Source organism: Silurus meridionalis, chromosome 23, assembly GCF_014805685.1.
Source record: "Silurus meridionalis isolate SWU-2019-XX chromosome 23, ASM1480568v1, whole genome shotgun sequence".
NCBI lineage: Eukaryota > Metazoa > Chordata > Actinopteri > Siluriformes > Siluridae > Silurus > Silurus meridionalis.
The window spans coordinates 1595783-1617779 of record NC_060906.1 but is presented as its reverse complement, the minus strand read 5'-3'; the positions used below and the strand labels follow the sequence as shown (position 1 = coordinate 1617779).

The following is a 21997-nucleotide window of genomic DNA, read 5'->3' as shown; positions in this document are numbered from 1 at the left end:
TAAAATATTTACGATGTTAGTATGTAAGGTATACAGGAGTCTTTATCTGGGCTCACACATCTCCGGCTATTATATGTTATCTAAACAGAAAACATTTTTAGGTCACTCTTTCCAATGTGTATATATACTTCTGTTGCCTGCAATAAACCGAAGAAAACATGTGCTGTGTGATTCTTCCTGATTAGAAAAGGCACCATGGGCATCGCAGTTCATATGGAAAACCTCTCCAAGAATGAAGTTTCGTTTGTGCATGATAAAAATCTAACTGTATTGTTTTAGTTTCTAATATCTAATACAGTTTTTTCCTATTGCTTACACACTATTTGCAGAATTTGGCTCATTATGTCAAAACTCTACACACAAGCCAATCAGACATAGCACATGGAGATTAACAATTCACATCTATGCCAAAATGAAACACTGCATTCAAAACTTAACACTCCTTTCTAAAAATGAAATTATTGTAACAAAACCATACACACAAGCACTATTGAATTACTCTTTCATATCACCAGCAACACACTGATTCGCTTTATATAGAACACTGCAGTCTTTTTGTTTTTATTTATATTGTAGTTTTCTTAGACTCAGTCTTTTGTAAAACTCAAAAGTAGATTTATTTAAAGATTGATTTGTTTAAATGTATTCAGTAATCAAACAAGAGTTTTAAAAAAAAAAAAACATTCTTAAAAAAATGAAGAAAAATAGAATCACAAAATGACAATAGAAGTCATTACATTTAGCAACAAAACAAAAGTAAAAAACAAAACAAATACTGGATAAACTGCTATTGTGGGAAAAAAACACACTTGTTTTGTGTGTGTGTGTGTGCACATGTATGTGTGTGGTGGGGGCCTGGGGGGGTCTTATGGATCCCGCCTTTTGTACGGATCTGGCCACAAGACCTCGTCGACATCACAGGCGATGTCCTCGCGGGCTAGGCGTCGGGAAAAATATCGTCTTGTGTGCCTAATCCACCCTTGGATGGATCCCACCTCAACCTTCCATTGCTTGCAGAAGAGGCATGTGGGCGTGTGGTTGCCGATCATAGACTTTCCACCGCCATTCCTCGATTGCATTTAGAAAGGGGCTGTAAGGGGGCGGGTATAAAAGTGTAAAATTGTAATGGTTGGTGAACCAATCTTGGACCAGAGCAGCCCTGATGTCATCCGATACACGTCTCCGCACTGGTTCTCGTCTTTGTCCTCTTCCATGTCCACGTCCAACTCCTCTCCCTCTTTGTCCTCCTCTTACTCTTACTTGCATTGCCTCCATGCTTGCAAAGTTCTCAGAATGTCTTACCTGAGGCCTATTTGTAGTGCTAAGGCTCAGACCGATTGGTGTTCTGTTTTCTGTACCAGTTTTTTTAGGTGTGTATTTAAGTGTGTATAATTGCCAGAAGAGTTTTGCATTTTGAACAGAGTGTTTTCCCAATGATAACAGGTGATTTCGTTTTTGGAAAATATGTCTAATGTAAGAAAACGTGTGTAGTGTTTCGCAATAAGTGTGCTACAGAATTGCAAACAAAGTGCAAAGTTGACAATGTGTTTAAGGTATGGTTACACTGTGTTTAAGCATATGCTACAAGAAGTTTAGGTATTGAGGCTTTGGTCTAAGCATTCGGATTTAGTGTGCAAGCAATGGGCAAAAACTGTAAAAAATACAAAAGTGTTGATATAAATGTGAATGTGACGAGGCAGAATAATGAAAAAAGAGAAGATGATTTAATATCTAACAAGCTACAAAAATCCCTCAGTGTAGAATTGAGCTGTTGTGACTTTTATTGCAGCTCAAAATTCCAATTAAACCTGCAGCATTAAATCTGTATTTCCAATAGATTAACACCTGAAAATACTGTATGGAGCTGAAGAACCTACAGCTTCTTTTACTCCACATTCAGATTTCAAACATTTCACTTTACATGTTTCTCCTTTTCTCTCTCTCGGTCAGTGATGAGTTTGATGGTCAGTGATGTGATTATAATGGTCAGTGATGAAAGTGTGATGGGCAATGATGAGTGTGATGGTCAGTAATGTAAATGTGATGGTCATTGATGTGAGTGTAATGGTCAGTGATGTGAGTGTAATGGTCAGTGATGTGAGTGTAATGGTCGGTGATGAGTTTGATGGTCAGTGATGTGATTATAATGGTCAGTGATGTGAGTGATGATCAGTGATGTGAGTGTAATGGTCAGTGATGAGAGTGTAATGGTCAGTGATGAGTTTGATGGTCAGTGATGTGATTATAATGGTCAGTGTTGTGTGTGATGATCAGTGATGTGAGTGTAATGGTCAGTGATGAGTTTCATGGTCAGTGATGTGATTATAATGGTCAGTGATGTGAGTGTGATGGTTAGTGATGTGAGTTTAATGGTCAGTGATTTGAGTGTGATGGTCAATGATGTGAGTGTAATGGTCATTTATGAGTGTGTTGGTCAGTGATGAGTGTGTGATGGTCAGTGATGTGAGTGTGATGGTCAGTGATGTAATTGTAATGGTCAGTGATGAGTGTAATGGTCAGTGATGCGAATGTGATGGTCAGTGATGAGTGTGATGGTCAGTGATGTGAGTGTAATGGTCAGTGGTGCGAATGTGATGGTCAATGATGAGTTTAATGGTCAGGGTTGTGTGTGTGTAATGGTCAGTGATGCGAATTTACTCTGTTGAACAAATAAACAGATTTTTGGATGAGACTAAAGGAAAAGCAGGTGAAGTAAGCGATTTCTTTCCCTATCTAGAAAAGTTTGTCTTCTAAAAAACATCTTCGCTCTGAACCACACCACAGCAGTTTTTTCATAAAAAAAAACTTTTAACAGCAATCAGACACAATGAACAACCTGGAAAAGAGACTAAAAAGGGGAAATCTACATAGTCATCAAAGTCAAGTCTCTCCTCCCTTTCCCTCCCTCCCTCTCTCTCTTTCTACGCATGCAGGTAAGGGTGAGTGTGCCGTGTAGAAACACGAGAGCGGTTAGCGTGTTGCCAATTTTGCTTTTAATTCTGCGATATTTCACAAATTATTCCTTTAAACATCTAGAAACAATTTTGTGTGTGTGTGTGTGTGTTTGTGTACCAGCGTGCTCATGCACGCTTCGGTAGGGTGTGTGTGAGTGAGAGTGTTTAGCATGGCGTCTTGAGCGAGGCTTTTGAAAGTTTAGCATGCACTGTATGCAGGTGGTGTCTTGGTCGAGTGTAAAGGAGTGTGTGTTAGCGGTTGGAAATGTGGTGGGGCATTAGAATATTGTCTCTGCCTCCTAAATGAACAGTTTTATAGTTGTTTTTCTGAACAGTATTGAAAAATTGACTAAACTTATCCAAAAGGGGATTGTTGTAAATAATGAATGCATATTGATTTCTCCCCTCAGTTCTCCTGCTAAAAAAGTGTTGCTATCAAATGTTTACTCTCTCACAAGTGATGAGACAATTGTGAAAGAGCTGTCTTCTGCACGAACCGTCTCCCCAATTAAGAAAATCCCCCATCGGCTGTAAGTCCCCACTAGTTAAACACTTGATGTATTTTAGGCGGATAGTGTTCATGGTTCTGAATGAAGGTGTTGAGGATTTAAATGTGGTCTTTAAGTTCAGGATCGATAGGTTTGACTACAACATCTTTGTTTCCACCGATTCAGAAATAAAATGTTTTAAAGTGGTCAGTTAGGGCTTCTTGTGCGTGCCTGTCCCGAAAGACAGAGTGACCCCAGTGTCTCCAAGCAACCAGAGCATGAAGCAGCTGGAGTCGTTCCCCTGCGGCTTCAGCTCAGCCTGCAGACCAGAGGTCCACTAATGACATAACCACCCCAGAGAAGCCCTGCTCAGCCGAACCAGACCGGGAGAAGCCCTGTTTGGCTGAACGGGGCCCAGAAAAGCCCTATTCAGCTGAAGTGGGCCCGAGGAAGCCATGCTCAGCTGAACTGGACCAGGAGAAGCCCTGCTTGGCTGAACTGGACCTGGAGAGGCCTTGTAAAAACGGTAAAGACACAGTCGTCAATGATGTAAAGCACTTTAGAAGAGAAGGAGTATTTACCGATCAGGAAATCTTTAGATTAAAAAAGCTAATAACTAAGATCAATAGGGAGAACTCTGATGAAGATTAATACCACTACTGAGTGTGGTGTTTAATTTTTAGTTCTTTTAGCATTTGTTTGTTTTTAAACAATAAATAGAGCAGGGGAATATGTAAAGAAAGCTTTATAAGCTTATAAGACAGAAACAGGTTGATGTTATGCTGAGGAAGTCCCACAGCGACAGCAGTAACTCTGCTGATTGGGTAAAGGAGTAGGACGGGTTGGTGATTTTAAACCATAACACGTCACTTAGTGGTGGTGTTGCCTTGTTTTTAAACACAATTTTATTCCTGTTTCTTACAATGTGAAAGAAATTTTAAATGGGAGGCTTTAAAAATATGTGTGACCAATTTATGTGAATGGTTTTATCTGTTTTTTATCTGTGGGTACGTGCCCACCAGTGCAGTGGAGAATGAAGTTTAGACAAACTCAACATTTTAATATATAAAGTAAAGCAAAGGGGCAAAGGCAAAGGCGAAAGCCAAGGAAAAGGTATATGAGGAGCTGTATGAGAGTTTGGACACTAAGGAAGGAGATAAGGATTTATACCGATTGGCCAGGCAGAGGAACCGAGCTGGGAAGGATGTACTGCAAGTTAGAGCAGTAAAGTATGGAGAGGGAAATGTGTTGACTAGTGAGGAGGGTGTGTTAAGAAGGTGGAGGGAGTATTTTGAGCAGCTGATGAATGAGGAAAATCAGAGAGAGAGAAGGTTGGATGATGTTGGATGAAGTTGGTGAAGCAGGATGTAGATAGGATTAGTAAGGAGGAAGTGACAGCAGCGATTAAGAGGATGAAGAGTGGAAAGTCGGTTGGTCCAGATGATATACCTGTAGAAGCGTGGAGATGTTTAGGAGAGATGGCAGTGGAGTTTTTAACCAGATTATTTAACAGGATTTTGGAAGGTGAGAAGATACCTGAGGAATGGAGAAGAATTGTGCTGGTACCGATCTTTAAGCATAAGGGAGATGTGCAGACCTGCAGTAACTACAGGGGAATTAAGTTGATCAGTCACACCATGAAGTTATGGGAAAGAGTAGTGGAAGCCAGGCTAATAGAAGAGGTGACCATCTGTGAGCAACAGTATGGTTTCATGCTGAGGAAGAGCACCACAGATGCCTTATTTGCTTTGAGGATGTTGATGGAGAAGTATAGAAAGGACAAAAGGAATTTCATTGTGTATTTGGAGAAAGCATACGACAGAGTGCCAAGAGAGGAGTTGTGGTATTGTACAAGGAAGTCAGGTGTGTCAGAAGTATGTGAGGGTGGTGCAGGACATGTATGAGGACAGTGTGGCAGTGAAGTGTGCAGTAGAGTGCGACAGACTAGTTCAGGGTAAAGGTTGGACTGCATCAAGGATCGGCCTGAGCCCTTTCCTGTTTGCAGTGGTGATGGGCAGGTTGAGACGAGGTCAGACAGGAGTCTCCTGGACTATGATGTTTGCGGATGATATTGTGATTTGTGGTGAGTAGGGAACAGGTTGAGAAGAGCCTGAAGAAGAGGAATGAAAGTCAGTAGGAGTAAGACAGAGTACATGTGTGTGAATGAGAGGGGGCAGTGGAGTGGTGCGGTTGCAGGAGAAGATCAGGTCAACAGTGCAAAGTAATGGAGAGTGTGTTAGAGAAGTAAAGAAAAGAGTGCAGGCAGGGTGGAGTGGGTGGAGAAGAGTGACAGGAGTTATTTGTGATAGTAGGGTATCTGCAAGAATGAAAGGAAAGTTTATAGGACTGTGGTGAGACCTGCAATGTTGTATGGATTAGAGACAGTGGCATTGAGTAAAAGACAGGAGGTGGAGCTGGAGGTAGCAGAACTGAAAATGTTAAGGTTTTTGTTGGAAGTGACGAGGATAGACAAGATTAGAAATGAATTTATTATAGGGACAGCGCATGTAGGATGTTTTGGTGACAAGGTGAGGAGGCGAGATTGAGATGGTTTGGACATGTGCAGAGGAGGGACATGAATTATATTGTTAGAAGAATGCTGAGGATGGAGCCACCAGGTAGGAGGAAAAGAGGAAGGCCAAGGAGGAGGTTCATGGATGTGGTGAGGGAAGACATGCAGGTAGTTGGTGTGAAAGATGCAGATGTAGAGGACAGGGTGGTATGGAGACAGATGATTTTACTGTGGCGACCCCTAATGGGAGCAGCCGAAAGAAGAAAAAAAATCCTGATAGTTTAGGTGCTCTCTCTCTCCTCCATCCCTAACTTCCCCCCTTTCTCTCTCTCTCTCTCTCTCTCTCTCTCTCTCTCTCTCTCTCTCATTCAGAAGAAAGAACACACAGGATGTGTACTGTGTAGAAACTGAGAGAGTGAAGTGTGTGTCATTGTGTATCTACAGGTTGTGTGATTGTGGAGTATCAGATAAAGGCTGTGCTGCTCTCGCTTCAGCTCTGAGATCAAACCCCTCACACCTGAGAGAACTGTATCTGTCTAGGAATAAAGTAGGAAACTCAGGGTGAAGTTTCTCGCTGATCTAAGGATGATGAGCGTTACAAACTACAGACACTGAAGTGAGTAATTATCTGTTTTATATAAACAGATTATACTGAATAAACTGATGTAATGATTAGTGTTATTTACTACATTAGTGTTATTTACTCTTACCGCTGCAGCCCGGGTACGATCCCCGGTCAGTGAACCAACCCCAGCCACTCTTAGTGCCGGTCTTAAGCCCTGATAAATAGGGAGGGTTGCGTTAGGTAGGGCATCCAGCGTAAAAACATGTGCCAAATCAAACATGCGGATGGTCTGCTGTGGTGACCCCTAATGGGAGAAGCCAAAAGAAAGTTTAGTGTTATTTACTACATTAGAGTTATTTAATACATTAGCGTTATTACTACATTAGCGTTATTTACTACATTAGCATTATTTCTAAATTAGCTTTATTTACTACATTAGCGTTATTTACTACATTACAGTTATTTACTACATCAGTGTTATTTACTACATTACAGTTATTAACTACATTAGCGTTATTTACTAAATTAGCCTTATTTAATACATTGGTGTTATTTACTACATTAGAGTTATTTACTACATTAGTGTTATTTACTACATCAGTGCTATTTACTACATCAGTGTTATTTACTACATTAGTTATTTACTACATTAGCGTTATTACTACATTAGCATTATTTATTAGATGATCATCTTTTATTCCACACTGCCACAAATATTGGATTTCCTGTAAGCAGCTGGTTTCCACTCAGACAGTGCTTTTATCTCCACCTCCTGACCGTGTCTTCTATCATTACTGTAAAATTCCCCTCAGTTAGTTTTTAAAGTCTGCACTTTAATATCCATGTAGAACAAGAGAGAAGCTCCACAGCAGTGATCTTTATTAAAAGCAGCAAAAACTCTATAGCCTGGGATTGGAGAAGTGCAGTGATGTGATGCAAATATCTACTCATGTTCCTCTTCCACCTTCTACACCTTCTCATTTGTTCTCACTAAATATTCTAACAAAAAAATTATATAAGCATGAAGAAATGTTGAAGGACAAATGATACACTGGAATCAAATCCTGGTTTCCTTAAAGCAGAGATAATTACCTGCTGCTGATCATCAAAAACCTCCTTCTAGTTTTCTGTTACTGATTCACTTCTTTCTCTTCTAGTGTTTAATGGTGATGAACAATTGTGTGTGAAGACTCCAGTGTTCCTGCATTTCCATGTCTGCAAACCGAGAACACGTATCTACAGCAGCGGTCACCAACATGGTCGCCCGCAAGGACCACATGAGTCACCTGTGGGACTTTTCTAAAAATAGTTGTTTCCTACCTGGTTTAATCATTGTTCATACTGATTGTGAGAAATCATTAACATGATCAGTGCCTTCACATACATCAGGCCCAATGTACAATAATATCCAGATGATTTTATATAGATCTATTAATATACATTGCCCTCCACAATTATTGGCACCCCGGTTTAAGATGTGGTCGTGGACTTCAAAAAATTCTCCTTTTTTTTTTTAAACAACATAGAACCCAAATGCAAAAAAAGAGAAAAATCCAACCTTTTATTTAAGTACATTACTTTGGTGGTAAAAAAAAAAAAAATCACATTTAGAAAAAAAAAAACCTTGAAATCATGTGTGCCACAATTATTGGCACCCCTGATGTTAATACTTTGTACAACCTCCTTTTGCCAACAAGACAGCACTTAATCTCCTCCTATAACATTTCACAAGATTGGAGAACACAGAGAGATGGATTTTTGACCATTCTACTTTGCACAATCTTTCTAGATCATCCAGTGTCCTGGGTCCTCTCTTATGCACTCTTCTCTTTAGCTCGCCCACAGGTTTTCGATTGGGTTGAGGTCTGGGGACTGAGATGGCCATGGGAGGACCTTGAGTTTGTGACTGCTGAACCACTTTTGTGTATATTTTGCCACATGTTTTGGATCATTATCCTGCTGAAAGACCCAATGACGACCCATCTTCAGCTTTCTGGCAGAGGCCATCAGGTTTTTATTTAAAATATCCTGGTACTTCAAAGCGTTCATAATGCCATGCACCCTAACAAGGTTCCCAGGGCCTTTGGAAGAGAAACAGGCCCACAGCATCACAGATCCTCCACCATACTTCAAGGTGGGCATGAGGTGCTTTTCGGCATACTCATCTTTTGTTTTACGCCAGACCCACTTAGAGTGTTTGTTGCCAAAAAGCTCAATCTTAGTCTCATCTGACCAAAGCACACGATCCCAGTTGAAGTCCCAGTACCGCTTAGCAAACTCCAGATGTTTACGTTTGTGAGTGTTAGTGAGAAAAGGCTTTTTTTTCTTGCATGCCTCCCAAACAGCTTGTTGGCATGTAGAGAGCGTCTGATGGGTGTTTGGAGACTCTGTGACCCCAAGATGCCACTCTTTGATGCAATTCTGTGACGGTGAGCTTGGGAAATTTTTTTACTTCTCTTACCATCCTCCTCACTGTGCGTTGTGGCAAGATAAACTTGGGACCTCTTCCAGCCTTGTTTGTCACTGTTCCAGTTGTTTTAAACTTCTTAATGATTCCTCTGACTGTAGATACCGGCAAGTTAAGGCGGTGGCTATTTTCTTGTAGCCATTGCCTGACTTATGAAAGTCGACACACATCTGCCTTACTTGAATGGTGTGTTCTCTTGTCTTTGCCATGTTGACAAATGGGTAAGAGAATTAGGCCTCTGTGTCACGTCATATTTATACCCCAGGGAAACAGGAAATCATGAATTACTAATTAAAAGTCCCTAGATACCCTGACCAACCTTAGCAACTACAGAAAAATATATAAAAAAAAAAACAATTAAATTTTTCAAAGGAATTGTTAGGGGTGCCAATAATTGTCGGACACATGATTTCAAGTTTTTTTTTTTGTTTCTAAATTTATGATTTTTTTTACCACCAAAGTTATGTACTTAAATGAAAGGTTGGATTTTTCTCTTTTTTGGCATTTGGGTTCTATGTTGTTTTAAAAAAAGGAGAATTTTTAGAAGTCCATGACCACATCTTAAACAGGGGTGCCAATAATTGTGGAGGAACTGTATTTATATATATTAGGCTGTCAAATTTCATACGCTAAGTCTTTTAAACGGCACTACATTTTTTTAACGCTATCAATTCAGCGCACATTTCTGTTTTACCATTTTTATAAAAAAATATAAATACATAAATAAGTAACTAAATATAAAAGACACAAAATTCAAATCTTCAGCAAAACATACACTTATTCATGACGTCCTTTCTTTACTTAGATATAAAATAAATAAATAAACTCCAGAGAAAATATTTGTAATTAGTAAACATTTGTTTTATTTCTGCACCAAGTCTCAAATCACCAAATTCACCATGATTCACACAATTAATCCTCTGGGTGGTGTTCTGTGGGTTTTTCCCTCATAATGGAGAAACAAACTTAGATTACTGTCTTTATTGATCGTACAGATAAAAACAATACATCATTCAAATCTGTAAAATGTGTAATTTTATTTGTGTTCACTTATAATAACATCAAACTGCTGTGTTTTTGTAAAATAAAGTAAACCGACAGGGGGCGCTCTCTGCCATGTCATCTCTCTTCACAAACACATCAATGAAACAACCTGAATCTCAGTGAATATTTAACTCACAGACATAATAAATATATGTGTAGAAAACTCGACATGTCTTTTACATAAACCACATTCACATCGTATAAAAATATTCTCTGATTCTGTAATCGCTATGATTTATACCATAAATCCCATAAAACCATTACAGACCATAAATCAGTCTGATTATGAGAAAAGCTTCTTGACTTGAAGAGGTGCAGTTTCTCCGGTATCACCTCATTAACTGTCCGTGTGGAAACATAGCAAAGGTTCCGTTTGGTGTCCTGATGATTTACATCATTTAAACCACCATTTTACTTTAAAACATTTACAAGAAATCTTTGTCTTCATGCTCTATGTTGCATCCATATTTCTCCATGTCCATGTTGCTTAAAGTATTAAAAAGGAAGAATTAATATATGGTACATTTAGAACAGATAGAAATGTGTGATTAAATATTTAATTTGATTAACAGCCCTAATATTAATATGATGTGAGGTTCAGTTACCAGCGTGACACTAAAACAGGTAGAAGTAATAACTACTTTTTACTGAAGTACATGTCAGAGCCAAAACGTCTTTACTTTCACTTGAGTAAAAAAGTGTAATCAGTACATCAACTTTTCCCAGAGTATTTTAAAACATGAGTATCTGCACTTCTACTTAAGTAAATGATGTGTGTACTTTTGCCACCTCTGGTTTTAGCTACATCAGCAATACAGTATAATGTGTTTATAGCCTGTATGACTTTAGCTATTTTTAGCAATTTTTTATCTACATCTCTAATGATAGCAGCAGAATCTGATTTACATTGTTTGGAAGCCCAATACTTGATGTCCTCCTCAGTAGGCTGACTCTGAAGTATTTTTAGGTCAATATCTGGTATATTGGAGATATGTGACATCATCGAGATCGTCTCAAGGTTACGACGTAACCCTAGTTCCCGAGGAGCAGGCGCTGCGTCCGCTATGGGAACGCCCCTGCGTGACCACGCTCTGAACCACGTGTGAAATCTAGCCAATAGGCAAGCCTGCCAAAGAGTGAGGGCCTCGGCACCAGCACGCAGGACAGAGGAGCCCGGGGTGGCTCCGAGGTCGAGGCCATAGAACCTGACAAAGGTCAGCGGGGTGGACCAACCCGCAGCGTCACAGACGTCCCGGAGTGACACTCATGTGCACCCGGCCGCAGAGGCCGCCACACTCCGGCGGGGCGAGCCCTGACCGCGATCGGAGCGGGGACCAGGACACGCAGCCGAACAACTGCACCAACCACCTCCAAGGACTTGTCCTGTGGAGATAAGCACTGGACACAGCCGGGTCTCGTAACCCCTGGTCGGTGGCTATAACAGAGGAGGGCAGAATGCCTGTAACACGACACATCGTGTGGGAGCACCCAGCCTCGTGTAAGAACACTCTGGCCATGCAAAAACACCAGAACTGAACCGACCGGGCAGTCATCTGGGTCCATGTCATGGTGCTCACACGTGAACAGTCGCCATCGTGCGGCGTACGACCTCCTCATGGAGGGAGCTCTGGGGTGGAGAGGGGCCTCTACTACCTCGGTAGAGAGAACAGCCGCTACAAACCATGCCCCCTCAGGGGCCACAGTCTCCACAACACCGGGCGGGGGTGAACCAGGGTTCCGCCCGCCAACAAGGTGCTACCCGGAGGAGACAGACTCCCTACCGGCGAACCTATCCCAGAACTCCCGAGAGCAGCGCAATCGGGGGAAAGGCGTACAGGCGTAGCCTCGGCCAAGACCGTCCCATGGCAGCCACTGTCTCGACAGGGCATCTGCTCAGACATCCAACCGTCCCGGGATGTAACCGGCTCTAAATGAGAGGAGTTCGTCCGGGACCACAAGAGACCCCTCGCCCGTTGCTGCAAGGCGAGACCGAGGTCCCCGGTGGTTGATGTACAAGACCACCGCAGTATTGTCCGAGCGGACCAACACACAGCGATCTCTAAGGACTGGGAGGAAGTGTTGTAACCCCAACAACACTGCCAGCACCTCCCGGCAACCTATGTGCCACAAGAGGCGGGCGCTCCACAGACCCTGGGCGGAGTGGCCACTCATGACCGCTCCCACCCCGTGATGGGCGTCCATCGTTAGCGTTATGCGGCGACAAGGAGTCCCTAAAACGGGGCCTCGGGACAGAACGTAAGGTTCTACCATGCAACCAAGGCTCAAAGGGCACACCGTGCGACCTTGATGTGACAATACAGACTCCCTCAGGGGGAGAACCCTTCTGCCCCGGAGCCACCACTGGAGGGGCCACATGCGGACGCTGCCAACATGAGACCCAGCAGCCTCTGGAACTGCCTCACAGCGACTAGGCGGCCTGCCCCTACCCTCCTGACTGCAGTGAGGATGACTACAAACCGGGCGGGAGACAACCGTGCCCGCAACTCGGCCGAGTCCCACACCACGCCGAGAAAGTGGCCCTCCGCACTGGGAAAAGTACACACAACCCGGCGTCTCAGTCCGAACCCCAGTACCTTCATGCAGGCGGGAACAACACCTCAATGCCAAACCACCAGGTGCTCTAACGAGCCACCATCAACCAATCGCTGATATAATACAGAACGCGGATGCCCTGAAGCCGCAGCGGGGTCAGTGCTGCGTTCACACACTCTGTGAAGGCACGGGGTGAGGGCGCTAGGCCGCACGGAAGGCCCGATATTGGTAAGCTTCGCCCCGAAAGCAACCTCAGGAACCTCCCGTGCGCGGTGAAGGATGGCTGCATGGGAGCATGCAACCTCCAGATCTAGCGTATGACAAATCAGTCCTTGGACTTGACCTGAGACACGACCTCTCTAAACGAGAAACCTGAACCCGAGCCTCAAAAGTGAGTGGTTCAAGTAGCAGAGATCCAGAATGAGATGCAACCCACCATCCTTCTTCGGAACAACGAAGCACGGGCTGTAGCAGCCTGACTCGCAAACTGAGGGGAACCACCTCGATGGCCCCTTTCCCCAGGAGTGTGCGCACTTCCTGTTCCAGGACCAGAGCCTGCACGGGTCCCGCCAGGGCGGGACACACCCCATCGAGCCGGGGAGGAGAAGATGCGAACCAAATCGCGCAACCCTTCTCCACAGTACGCAGGACCCCGAGAGACTCCAGGCAGACTGACAGAAAGTCTCCACAGGAGAACCAACCCCTCGGGGCTGGCCCCGACCCACTCAGAGCGGCTGGAGCGGCGCTCTGCAGCCGAGCACACCTCCTGAGGCGGGGAAACGGGGCTGGAGCTGCGCTGAACACGACCGTGGCAGGGCTAACAGACAGTCCTCCTGAACCCGAACGGCAGGAGCAGCGTACTGCGGCCGTTGAAGCATCCTGAGAGGCGGCAGAACCCCCCGTCCGCAGCAATCATACGGGCGGAATACGGGGAGCAAACCGCTGGAGAAGCTGCGCCCTGAACACGACCCGTGGCAGGGCTAACAGACAGTCCTCCTCAGGGAGGGATGAGCACCGTAGCATGAGGTGCGCACCGCCCTCCAAGATGCAAGCCATCAGGCCTACGCACCACAGCCCGTTCACTAGAGGCGAGGACGACCCTCAGGCCGTCCAGCCCCTCCTCGGGCCTAGAGAGTCGCCAGGGGCCCCTAGGACCTCCCCGCGGAGTCGGGAGGCAACACTCTCTCACCGGGCTATCTCGCTGTGCCCGGACGTACCAGGGCGAGGCTGCCGCCGAGCAGCCCCATCGGAGCACCGAGGAACTACCACTGAAATGCCACCGCGGCCTCCTGAACCCGCCAGCAATCGCCCTTACCCACAGTGTCACCAGGTCAGGCCAGGAGGGGACACCATGACGCTCAGAAGGAAGCTCGCATCATCCCCCATAGCAGGCCAGCCTGGTATGCCTGCAACACACTCATCGTGTGGAAGCAACCTGTAGCCTGACCTGCCGCGCAGCGCTACCCACCAGAGCCAAGCGCGCCGTAGGGCAAACCGATAGCCGTCACAGACGCAACACTCGGGGAGAGATAGCTAGCTAGCGTCTCTACCACAAGCGGCAACGTCCCGTAGCCGCGCCACGCAGCTCCAATAACATTCGCGCTGGCGAAGAACATCGGAAAGCACGCACGCCCACGGGCCTCCCAGGACCCAGACACCTCGGTGCGAAGATCAGGGGAGGCGCTGAGGCTGTGACACAGTGCAGGAAATGCACAACCAGCTTACTGGCGAGCGTTGCTCCTGCCACACGACCGGCCAAGCTAATCCAGCTCGGACCCGGCCCGTGCCACGACCTCAAGGAGCTCCATATACAGCACAGGCTGTGAGGAGTCCGCAGGCTCGCCAGCATCCACCAGCTCATCCTCCTCGGAGAGAGACATGTAATGCTGCGCCGCCCGGACCGGGAGAAGAAGCAGCCGCCAGGCATGCTTCCCCTAATTTCCCGAAATTTCATCCACCTCGGAGGAAGAAATACGGAGCACCGCGTCACACACACCGGAAAAGAACCGATACCAAACGAGCGCAATCCCGGGAACGGAGCTCGCTAGCAGCCGGGAGCGCATAGCCACACGGCTAAAGCTAACAGCCGATACCATCGAGCCAAAGCCTCGAGGAGAGCGCTCACCTCGGAGAGCTCTCTGAAATTCTCCCACCTCGGAGGAAGAATACGGAGCACCGCGTCACACACACCGGAAAAGAACCGATACCAAACGAGCGCAATCCCGGGAACGGAGCTCGCTAGCAGCCGGGAGCGCATAGCCACACGGCTAAAATGCTAACAGCCGATACCATCGAGAGCCAAAGCCTCGAGGAGAGCGCTCACCTCGGAGAGCTCTCTGAAATTCTCCCACCTCGGAGGAAGAATACGGAGCACCGCGTCACACGCACCGGAGAAGGAACCGCCAAACGAGCGCAATCCCGGGAACGGAGCTCGCTAGCAGCCGGGAGCGCATAGCCACACGGCTAAAATGCTAACAACCGATAACCTCGAGAGCCGACTAAGCACGCTCCTAAGCTAAGCAAACAACACATCGGCGTGTCACCCCGAAATGAATCGGGCAAGCAGGAGACACGCAGACGGAATTTTGCCTGCATATAAGCTCATGACTGCACAGATAACACACTCAAAGCGCTTACCTGAATGAGCAGAAGCTAATGTCGCTACCACCGCACAGCCATCTTGTAGCTTCCTGGTTTACGCGACGTCGCCTGTCTATGACGTCACGGCTTGCCTATTGGCTAGATTTCACACGTGGTTCAGAGCGTGGTCACGCAGGGGCTTTCCCATAGCGTTTCGATGCAGCTCGAGTTCCTGAAGGGAACTCAGGGTTTGTATGTATTGTGTCCAAATCTACTTGTTGTTTTGCTGCTTCCTCAGCTACTTTATCTGCTAACGTGTTTCCCTGAATTTCCTCTGAATCACCTGCGGCATGTCCTTTAACCTTCACTATGGCCACTTTGGCAGGGAGTTGAACAGCTTTTAAAAGGTCGCTTATGAGATTAAAATGTGCTATGGGCTTTCCATTAGCTATTTTAAAGTCTCTTTGCTTCCATGTTTCAGCAAAATCATGCACAACACCATAAGCAGACTTAGAATCAGTGTATATAGTCACTACTTTACCTTCAGACAACTGACATGCTCTTGTAAGTGCCACCAACTCTGCAGCTGTGTGCAGATGTGTATGGTAATGATTTAGCTTCAATTATTTCATCAGGTAATCTTACAACCGCATATCCACATAAATACACATCAGAAGGTTTTGAACATGAACATCTACATATAGACAATCCCCCTCTTCCAGGGTCGTATCTAAAAGATCAGACCTACAAGAGGTCTCTTGTTCAATGTGTTTAAGGCAATCATGTGCCTTATCAAAACCATCTAAATCTATAAAGTCTAGCAGATCAGGCAGCACTACTACAGCTGAATGCGGCCGAGAAAAGGCTTAATGGTGAAGTTTTCTGTCTTCAAGTGTGTGGTTTCATAACCAGATCTACGTTGTGCTGTTATATGTTGTGTGTTGAGGTTGTGTAAAATAGCTGTTAGCTGATGTGAGGTGTTCAGTATCAAAGGATGTGACAGCACCGTTTTCTCAGCATCCCGGACCATCAGAGCCGCAGCAGCTACTGCATGCAAGCACGAGGGAGACCCTTGTGTTATGTTGTGTAAAGATTCAGAAAGATACACAACAGGGAGATATCTGTCACCGTGTTCCTGGGACAGAATCCCCACAGCCGTTCCACCAGGTTCTTCACATAAAGGTGAAAAGGCTTTATTTCTTTTATTTATTTATTTTATTTATATTAAGTGATATCTGTTCATAATGGATTATAACATGGTTATGGAAGTTAAAAAGCTTCTTTTAGAGAGAAAATCCAAAGAATGGCAATAAACATCAGCGTTACATCCTGAAACGGAAAGCCTCGAATTTCTGCATGATGAAGTAATTAGCAGAGGAGTAAAATGTAAAGGTTGTTAAGGACATTACTATGTCTATAAAATAAACATAATTTAATCAATATAAAAGTAAATATTTTGTAGTGATTTTAACAGTTCCATCTGATTCACTGCCCACTGCTGCCTGAAAATTCCACTTTGCTAATGTCAGTAAAGTTACTTCAATATGTTCATTTACACCCTCATTTATATACTTTAAAATATCACCTAATCACACTGACTCTATATTTATTTACATTACTTTTGTGTGACTGATTAAACATTATATGTAGCTAATATGAGTAACAAAATAATTGTGTGTCCCTATTTGATTGAAATAATCATAAAATTATTAACACTTAAAATAAACAAATCTTAACTTTGGCAAAAAAAGTCTTTAATAATGTCTCTATTCACATTATTATTATTATTATTATTATTATTATCATTATTATTATATTTTAACAGTGAATACTAATATATGTTACACATTCTGACTGTCCATTTATAAATTTAAAGTTCGTTTTATCAAGTGGACAGTCAGAGTGTGTAACATATTAGTCAATGTTATTATTATTATAATTATTATATTTTAATAATTTTATTATTATTAATAATAATAATAATAATAATAATAATAATAATAATAATAATAATTAACATTGACTACTAATATGTGTAGTCATTTCTCATTTCCTCCCTGAGCTGATGTCCAGTAGATAATTAAACTAGGTTAGGTCAACTTTATTATCCCCGAGGGGCAATTTGTTTCACAGCCAGCAGAATCCATACAATCCCAAACACACAGCAACAAACAGTACAGGGAAAAAAAACAAAAACTAATATACAGTCATCACACTAAACCATATGATATCTTCTACATCTCCATGGTTACGCAATAATGCGCTTCTGAGCAAAGAATGGGCTTCTGTAGATAATAAACCTTAAGATAAAATTGTATTCATGGGGAAATTTACAAAAAGTGGTGTAGAAAGAAAGAAAGAAAGAAAGAAAGAAAGAAAGAAAGTTAAATAAATTAAACTTTGTATAAAATTATTATAGTTTTATGGGTGTTTTTATATGAAATATTATAAAATACATCATATACATATTATATACGTGTGTGTGTGTGTGTGTGTGTGTGTGTGTGTGTGTGTGTGTGTGTGGGAACTAAAGATGGCACTGATTCCATACTTGGTTGATCACCTGGTACTAGTGTTACAACCCTAGGTAGCCCCATGACCATATCGGTGTTTGAGGCCTGCCCTAGCCTGGCTGATCCCACCTCCTTCACAATGACATCATCAACCAGTTTCCTTTCTAAGGATAAGGAGTGAAGCAATTAGGAGGGGTTGTTGTAGTGGTGTTTGATCGGTTGTTTTGGTGTTCAGGGTATAGCTTTGTTGTTGATGTTAGCGATTTTAACCTCTGCCTGTTTACAGACTTTGAGCCTGTTTTGCCCCTTGGATTGCTGTTTGTATATATATTTTTTGTATTATATTGTGATATATTTGAGCACTGTAGATATTTATTTCACTGGCATTAGGGTGGGGCTGCCATTTACTTTGGGTGAGGGGTTGTTTTGTCTTTGTTTTTGTAGCAGGGAGTTAGGGAAGCTGTTTGTATTTTCCTTTTCTTTATTTTCAGGAGAGGTAGCTTCCTCAAAATAGTCATTTTTGTTTATTATTTTGGCCTTGGCCCACCCTGAAGACAAGCCTGTAAGTTTGTGTACATATATTCAAGTGTTACAATATACCAACACCTGTGTAGCAAACCTTTTTGTGTGTGTTTGTGGTTTGTGGTGTGTTTGGGTTGCTGCTTTTGTAAGATCCATTCTAGACTGGGTCATAACACTAGTAAGAAATGGAGATCAGATCAGAGAGAAAATAAAGAATGGATTGGGTCTGATCCTGTAGCATAAAGATAGAAACTCTATTAAATACTAAATAAAGGACAAAGTAATACATGTGATTTGGACTCCTTCTGTTCTGGGATTTTTCACATCAACTCTTCAGATCCTGTAGATAAACGTATTCTCGGTTTGCAGAAATGCAGGAACACTGGAGTCTTCACACACAATTGTTCATCACCATTAAACACTAGAAGAGAAAGAAGTGAATCAGTAACAGAAAACTAGAAGGAGGTGTTTGATGATCAGCAGCAGGTAATTATCTCTGCTTCAAGGAAACCAGGATTTGATTCCAGTGTATCATTTGTCCTTCAACATTTCTTCATGCTTATATATCATCTTTGGTAGAACATTTAGTGAGAACAAATGAGAATGTGCAGAAGATGGAAGAGGAACATGAGCAGATATCTGCATCACATCACTGCACTTCTCCAATCCCAGGCTGTAGAGTTTTTACTGCTTTTAATAAAGATCACTGCTGTGGAATCAATACATCAGTTTCAGTATTTATATAAAACAGATTATTACTCACTTCAGTGTCTGTAGTTTGTAACGTTCATCATCCTTCAGATCAGAGAGACACTTCACTCCTGAGTCTCCTACTTTATTCCCAGACAGATGCAGTACTCTCAGGTGTGAGGGGTTTGATCTCAGAGCTGAAGCGAGAGCAGCACAGCCTTCATCTGATACTCCACAATCCCACAACCTGCAGATACACAATGACACACACTTCACTCTCAGTTTCTACACATTACACATCAGAGAGAGAGGGATAGAGAGAGGGAGTTAAAGGGGAGAGGGAGAGAAGAAGGGATGGAGGAGAGAGAGAAAAGGGGGGGAGGGGAGAGATAAGATTACTTTTACAAAACTTTATTTACACATCACATATTATAAAATTCAGGGTGACTTAATAAATGAAATAATAAATAAATATGTGATAAATATGAGACAATATTCTCATTCCCACCACATTTCCAACACTTCACACACTCCTCTACACACACACACTCACTCCAAAAATGGAGAATAACACAACCTACATAGTTTTAAATCACATGTCCTCAAAGAACACACTGATGCTGCACGCTGTTCCTAATATGACGCCCCACAGCAACAACACCCACATGACTGCTGCTTCACACACACACACACACACACATGAGGCACACTGTGTACAAAAGATTTAAACACAACACTCAACACAACTCATTATTACAACTTTCTTGCGATGCGAACATGTCGATAACCACTTCAGGCAGAATACTAGTTCTCATGTTGAGACTCATTGAGTGTTCACATCTTACTGTGTGTGTGTGTGTGTGTGTGTGTGTGTGTGTGTGTGTGTGTGTGTGGTGCTCTGTCAGGTGTTATGTAATATATACTACTCATTAACTAGACCTGCATAACCTCTTTCCTTTTGAATCCTTTTATTCAGATGTCTGTAAGATTAATCCACATATTTATTGTGAAATAAAACTTTTTATCTGGATCCACTCTCTTCCTCTGTTTCAAACCAACTGTGTGTCTTTTGTAGATGATTAATCTATAATAGTGTTCCCTCTCTGACACTGTTATAGTTTCTGTCTAATTAACGTCCCGCCACACAAACAAAACATTGAAGTGGTTGATTTCAGCTCTCACTATGAGAATCTTCCTGGTTTCTCCTCATCCTGTGAGAAAATGCACTGTTGTTTTTGTTAAGTGTTTTGAATGAGAAAATGTATTTATAAATGACAAATCTTGTATAAAAACATAATAAAAGAGAATGTAAAGATATAATAAGGTTTTATTCAGTGTATTTTCCTTGGAGATGAGACGACTTGAGCTACACGCCGGTGGCGTGTGTGTGTGTCTGTGTGTGTGTCAAATCACAGTTTTACTATCAGTACTGCACACATTATCCCTAAACTTTAAAAATTTTACTTTTCTTCTTTGCTTATTTTCTTCTTAATCTTCGCTTTTTGGCTTCGATCCGCCATCTAGTGGCGGCGTCTCGAGCTCATATCTCAAGTTTTGCTGCATATCAAAGCATAAAATCGATGACATGTATCTCAAAAACTATGTTACACTATGTGTCAGTACCACTGTACTCAGTTTCTTTAAGCCTTTTACTTTCTGAAGTATTTCTCTTTTTCTGTCCTTTATCTCATTTACGCTCAGGGATCCCACCTGCAGAATCACTGACCATCACTCACATCACTGACCATCACACTCATCAGACATCACTCACATCACTGACCATCACACTCATCACTGACCATCACAATTACATCACTGAGCATCACGCTCACATCACTGACCATCACTCACTGACCATCACTCACATCACTGACCATCACACACTCATCACTGACCATCACGCTCACATCACTGACCATCACGCTCACATCACTGACCATCACAATTACATCACTGACCATCACGCTCACATCACTGACCATCACGCTCACATCACTGACCATCACACTCACATCACTGACCATCACACTCACATCACTGACCATCTCACTCATCTGTGATCAAGAGAGAGAAAATAAGAAACATGTAAAGTGAGATGTTTGAAAAATGAATGTGAAGTAAAAGAAGCTGTAGGTTCTTCAGCTCCAGACAGTATTTTCAGGTGTTAATCTACTGGAAATACAGATTTAATGCTGCAGGTTTAATTGGACTTTTAAGCTGCAATAAAAGTCACAACAGCTCAATTCTACACTGAGGGATTTTTGTAGCTTGTTAGATATTAGATCATCTTTTCTTTCTTCATTATTCTGCCTCGTCACATTCACATTTATATCAACACTTTTCTACATTTATTAGAGATTAGAAACTAAAACAATACAAAAGTCAATAAAAAGTCATGATTATAAAAAGATACAAATTAAATCAACACTAATTCAAACTAACAAACGAAAGTAAAAAAATAAAACTAAAATGTTCCTCCTCAGAACATTGATGCTGATCCTAAAAGCTCTGGTTCAGTCTCACTATTAGAGAATGTGTGTTACTGAGAAGCAGGTCATGTGACTCTCAGAGAGATGATCTTACCTCAGTATCTCCAGTTTACAGTGAGGATTCTCCAGTACAGCAGAGAGACACTTCACTCCTGAGTCTCCTACTTTATTCAGAGACAGATTCAGTTCTCTCAGGTGTGAGGGGTTTGATCTCAGAGCTGAAGCGAGAGCAGCACAGCCTTCATCTGATACTCCACAATCACACAACCTGCAGATACACAATGACACACTTCACTCTCTCAGTTTCTACACATCCTGTGTGTGTTTTAAAATGAGTGGGAAGGATTAATGAATGGATGGATGGATGGATGGATGGATGGATGGATGGATGGATGGATGATAGCAGAAATATAAACAATATATTGTGTAAATGAGAGAATTCAGATAAATAAACTGAACAATAAAACGGTTTATTCAGTGACAAGAAAAAGTATGTTCTTTTATGCAGTGTGTGTGTGTGTGTGTGTGTGTGTGTGTGTGTGTGTGTGTGTGTGTGAAAGAGAGACAGTGAGTGAGTGAGTGAGGTCAATCAACACTAATTTAAACTTACAAACAAAACT

General features: G+C 42.8%; 2 protein-coding genes across 2 annotated transcripts in view; both read right to left on the bottom strand.

Annotated features, from left to right (window-relative positions):
* LOC124376818 (piggyBac transposable element-derived protein 3-like) overlaps window positions 1-21997 on the bottom strand; it is a 348640-nt gene that overhangs the window by 168719 nt on the left and 157924 nt on the right. The gene's annotated exons all lie outside the window — the stretch shown is intronic.
* Window positions 1-21997, bottom strand: part of LOC124377331 (ribonuclease inhibitor-like) — a gene marked incomplete at its 3' end in the record, with an annotated part of 196138 nt that overhangs the window by 170021 nt on the left and 4120 nt on the right. Inside the window, exons 5-6 of the mRNA XM_046836759.1 lie at window positions 21472-21645; window positions 18962-19135 (exon numbers count right to left, since the gene is read on the bottom strand). Coding sequence (XP_046692715.1) covers window positions 18962-19135; window positions 21472-21645 — 348 coding nt within the window. The remainder of the gene's footprint in view (window positions 1-18961; window positions 19136-21471; window positions 21646-21997) is intronic.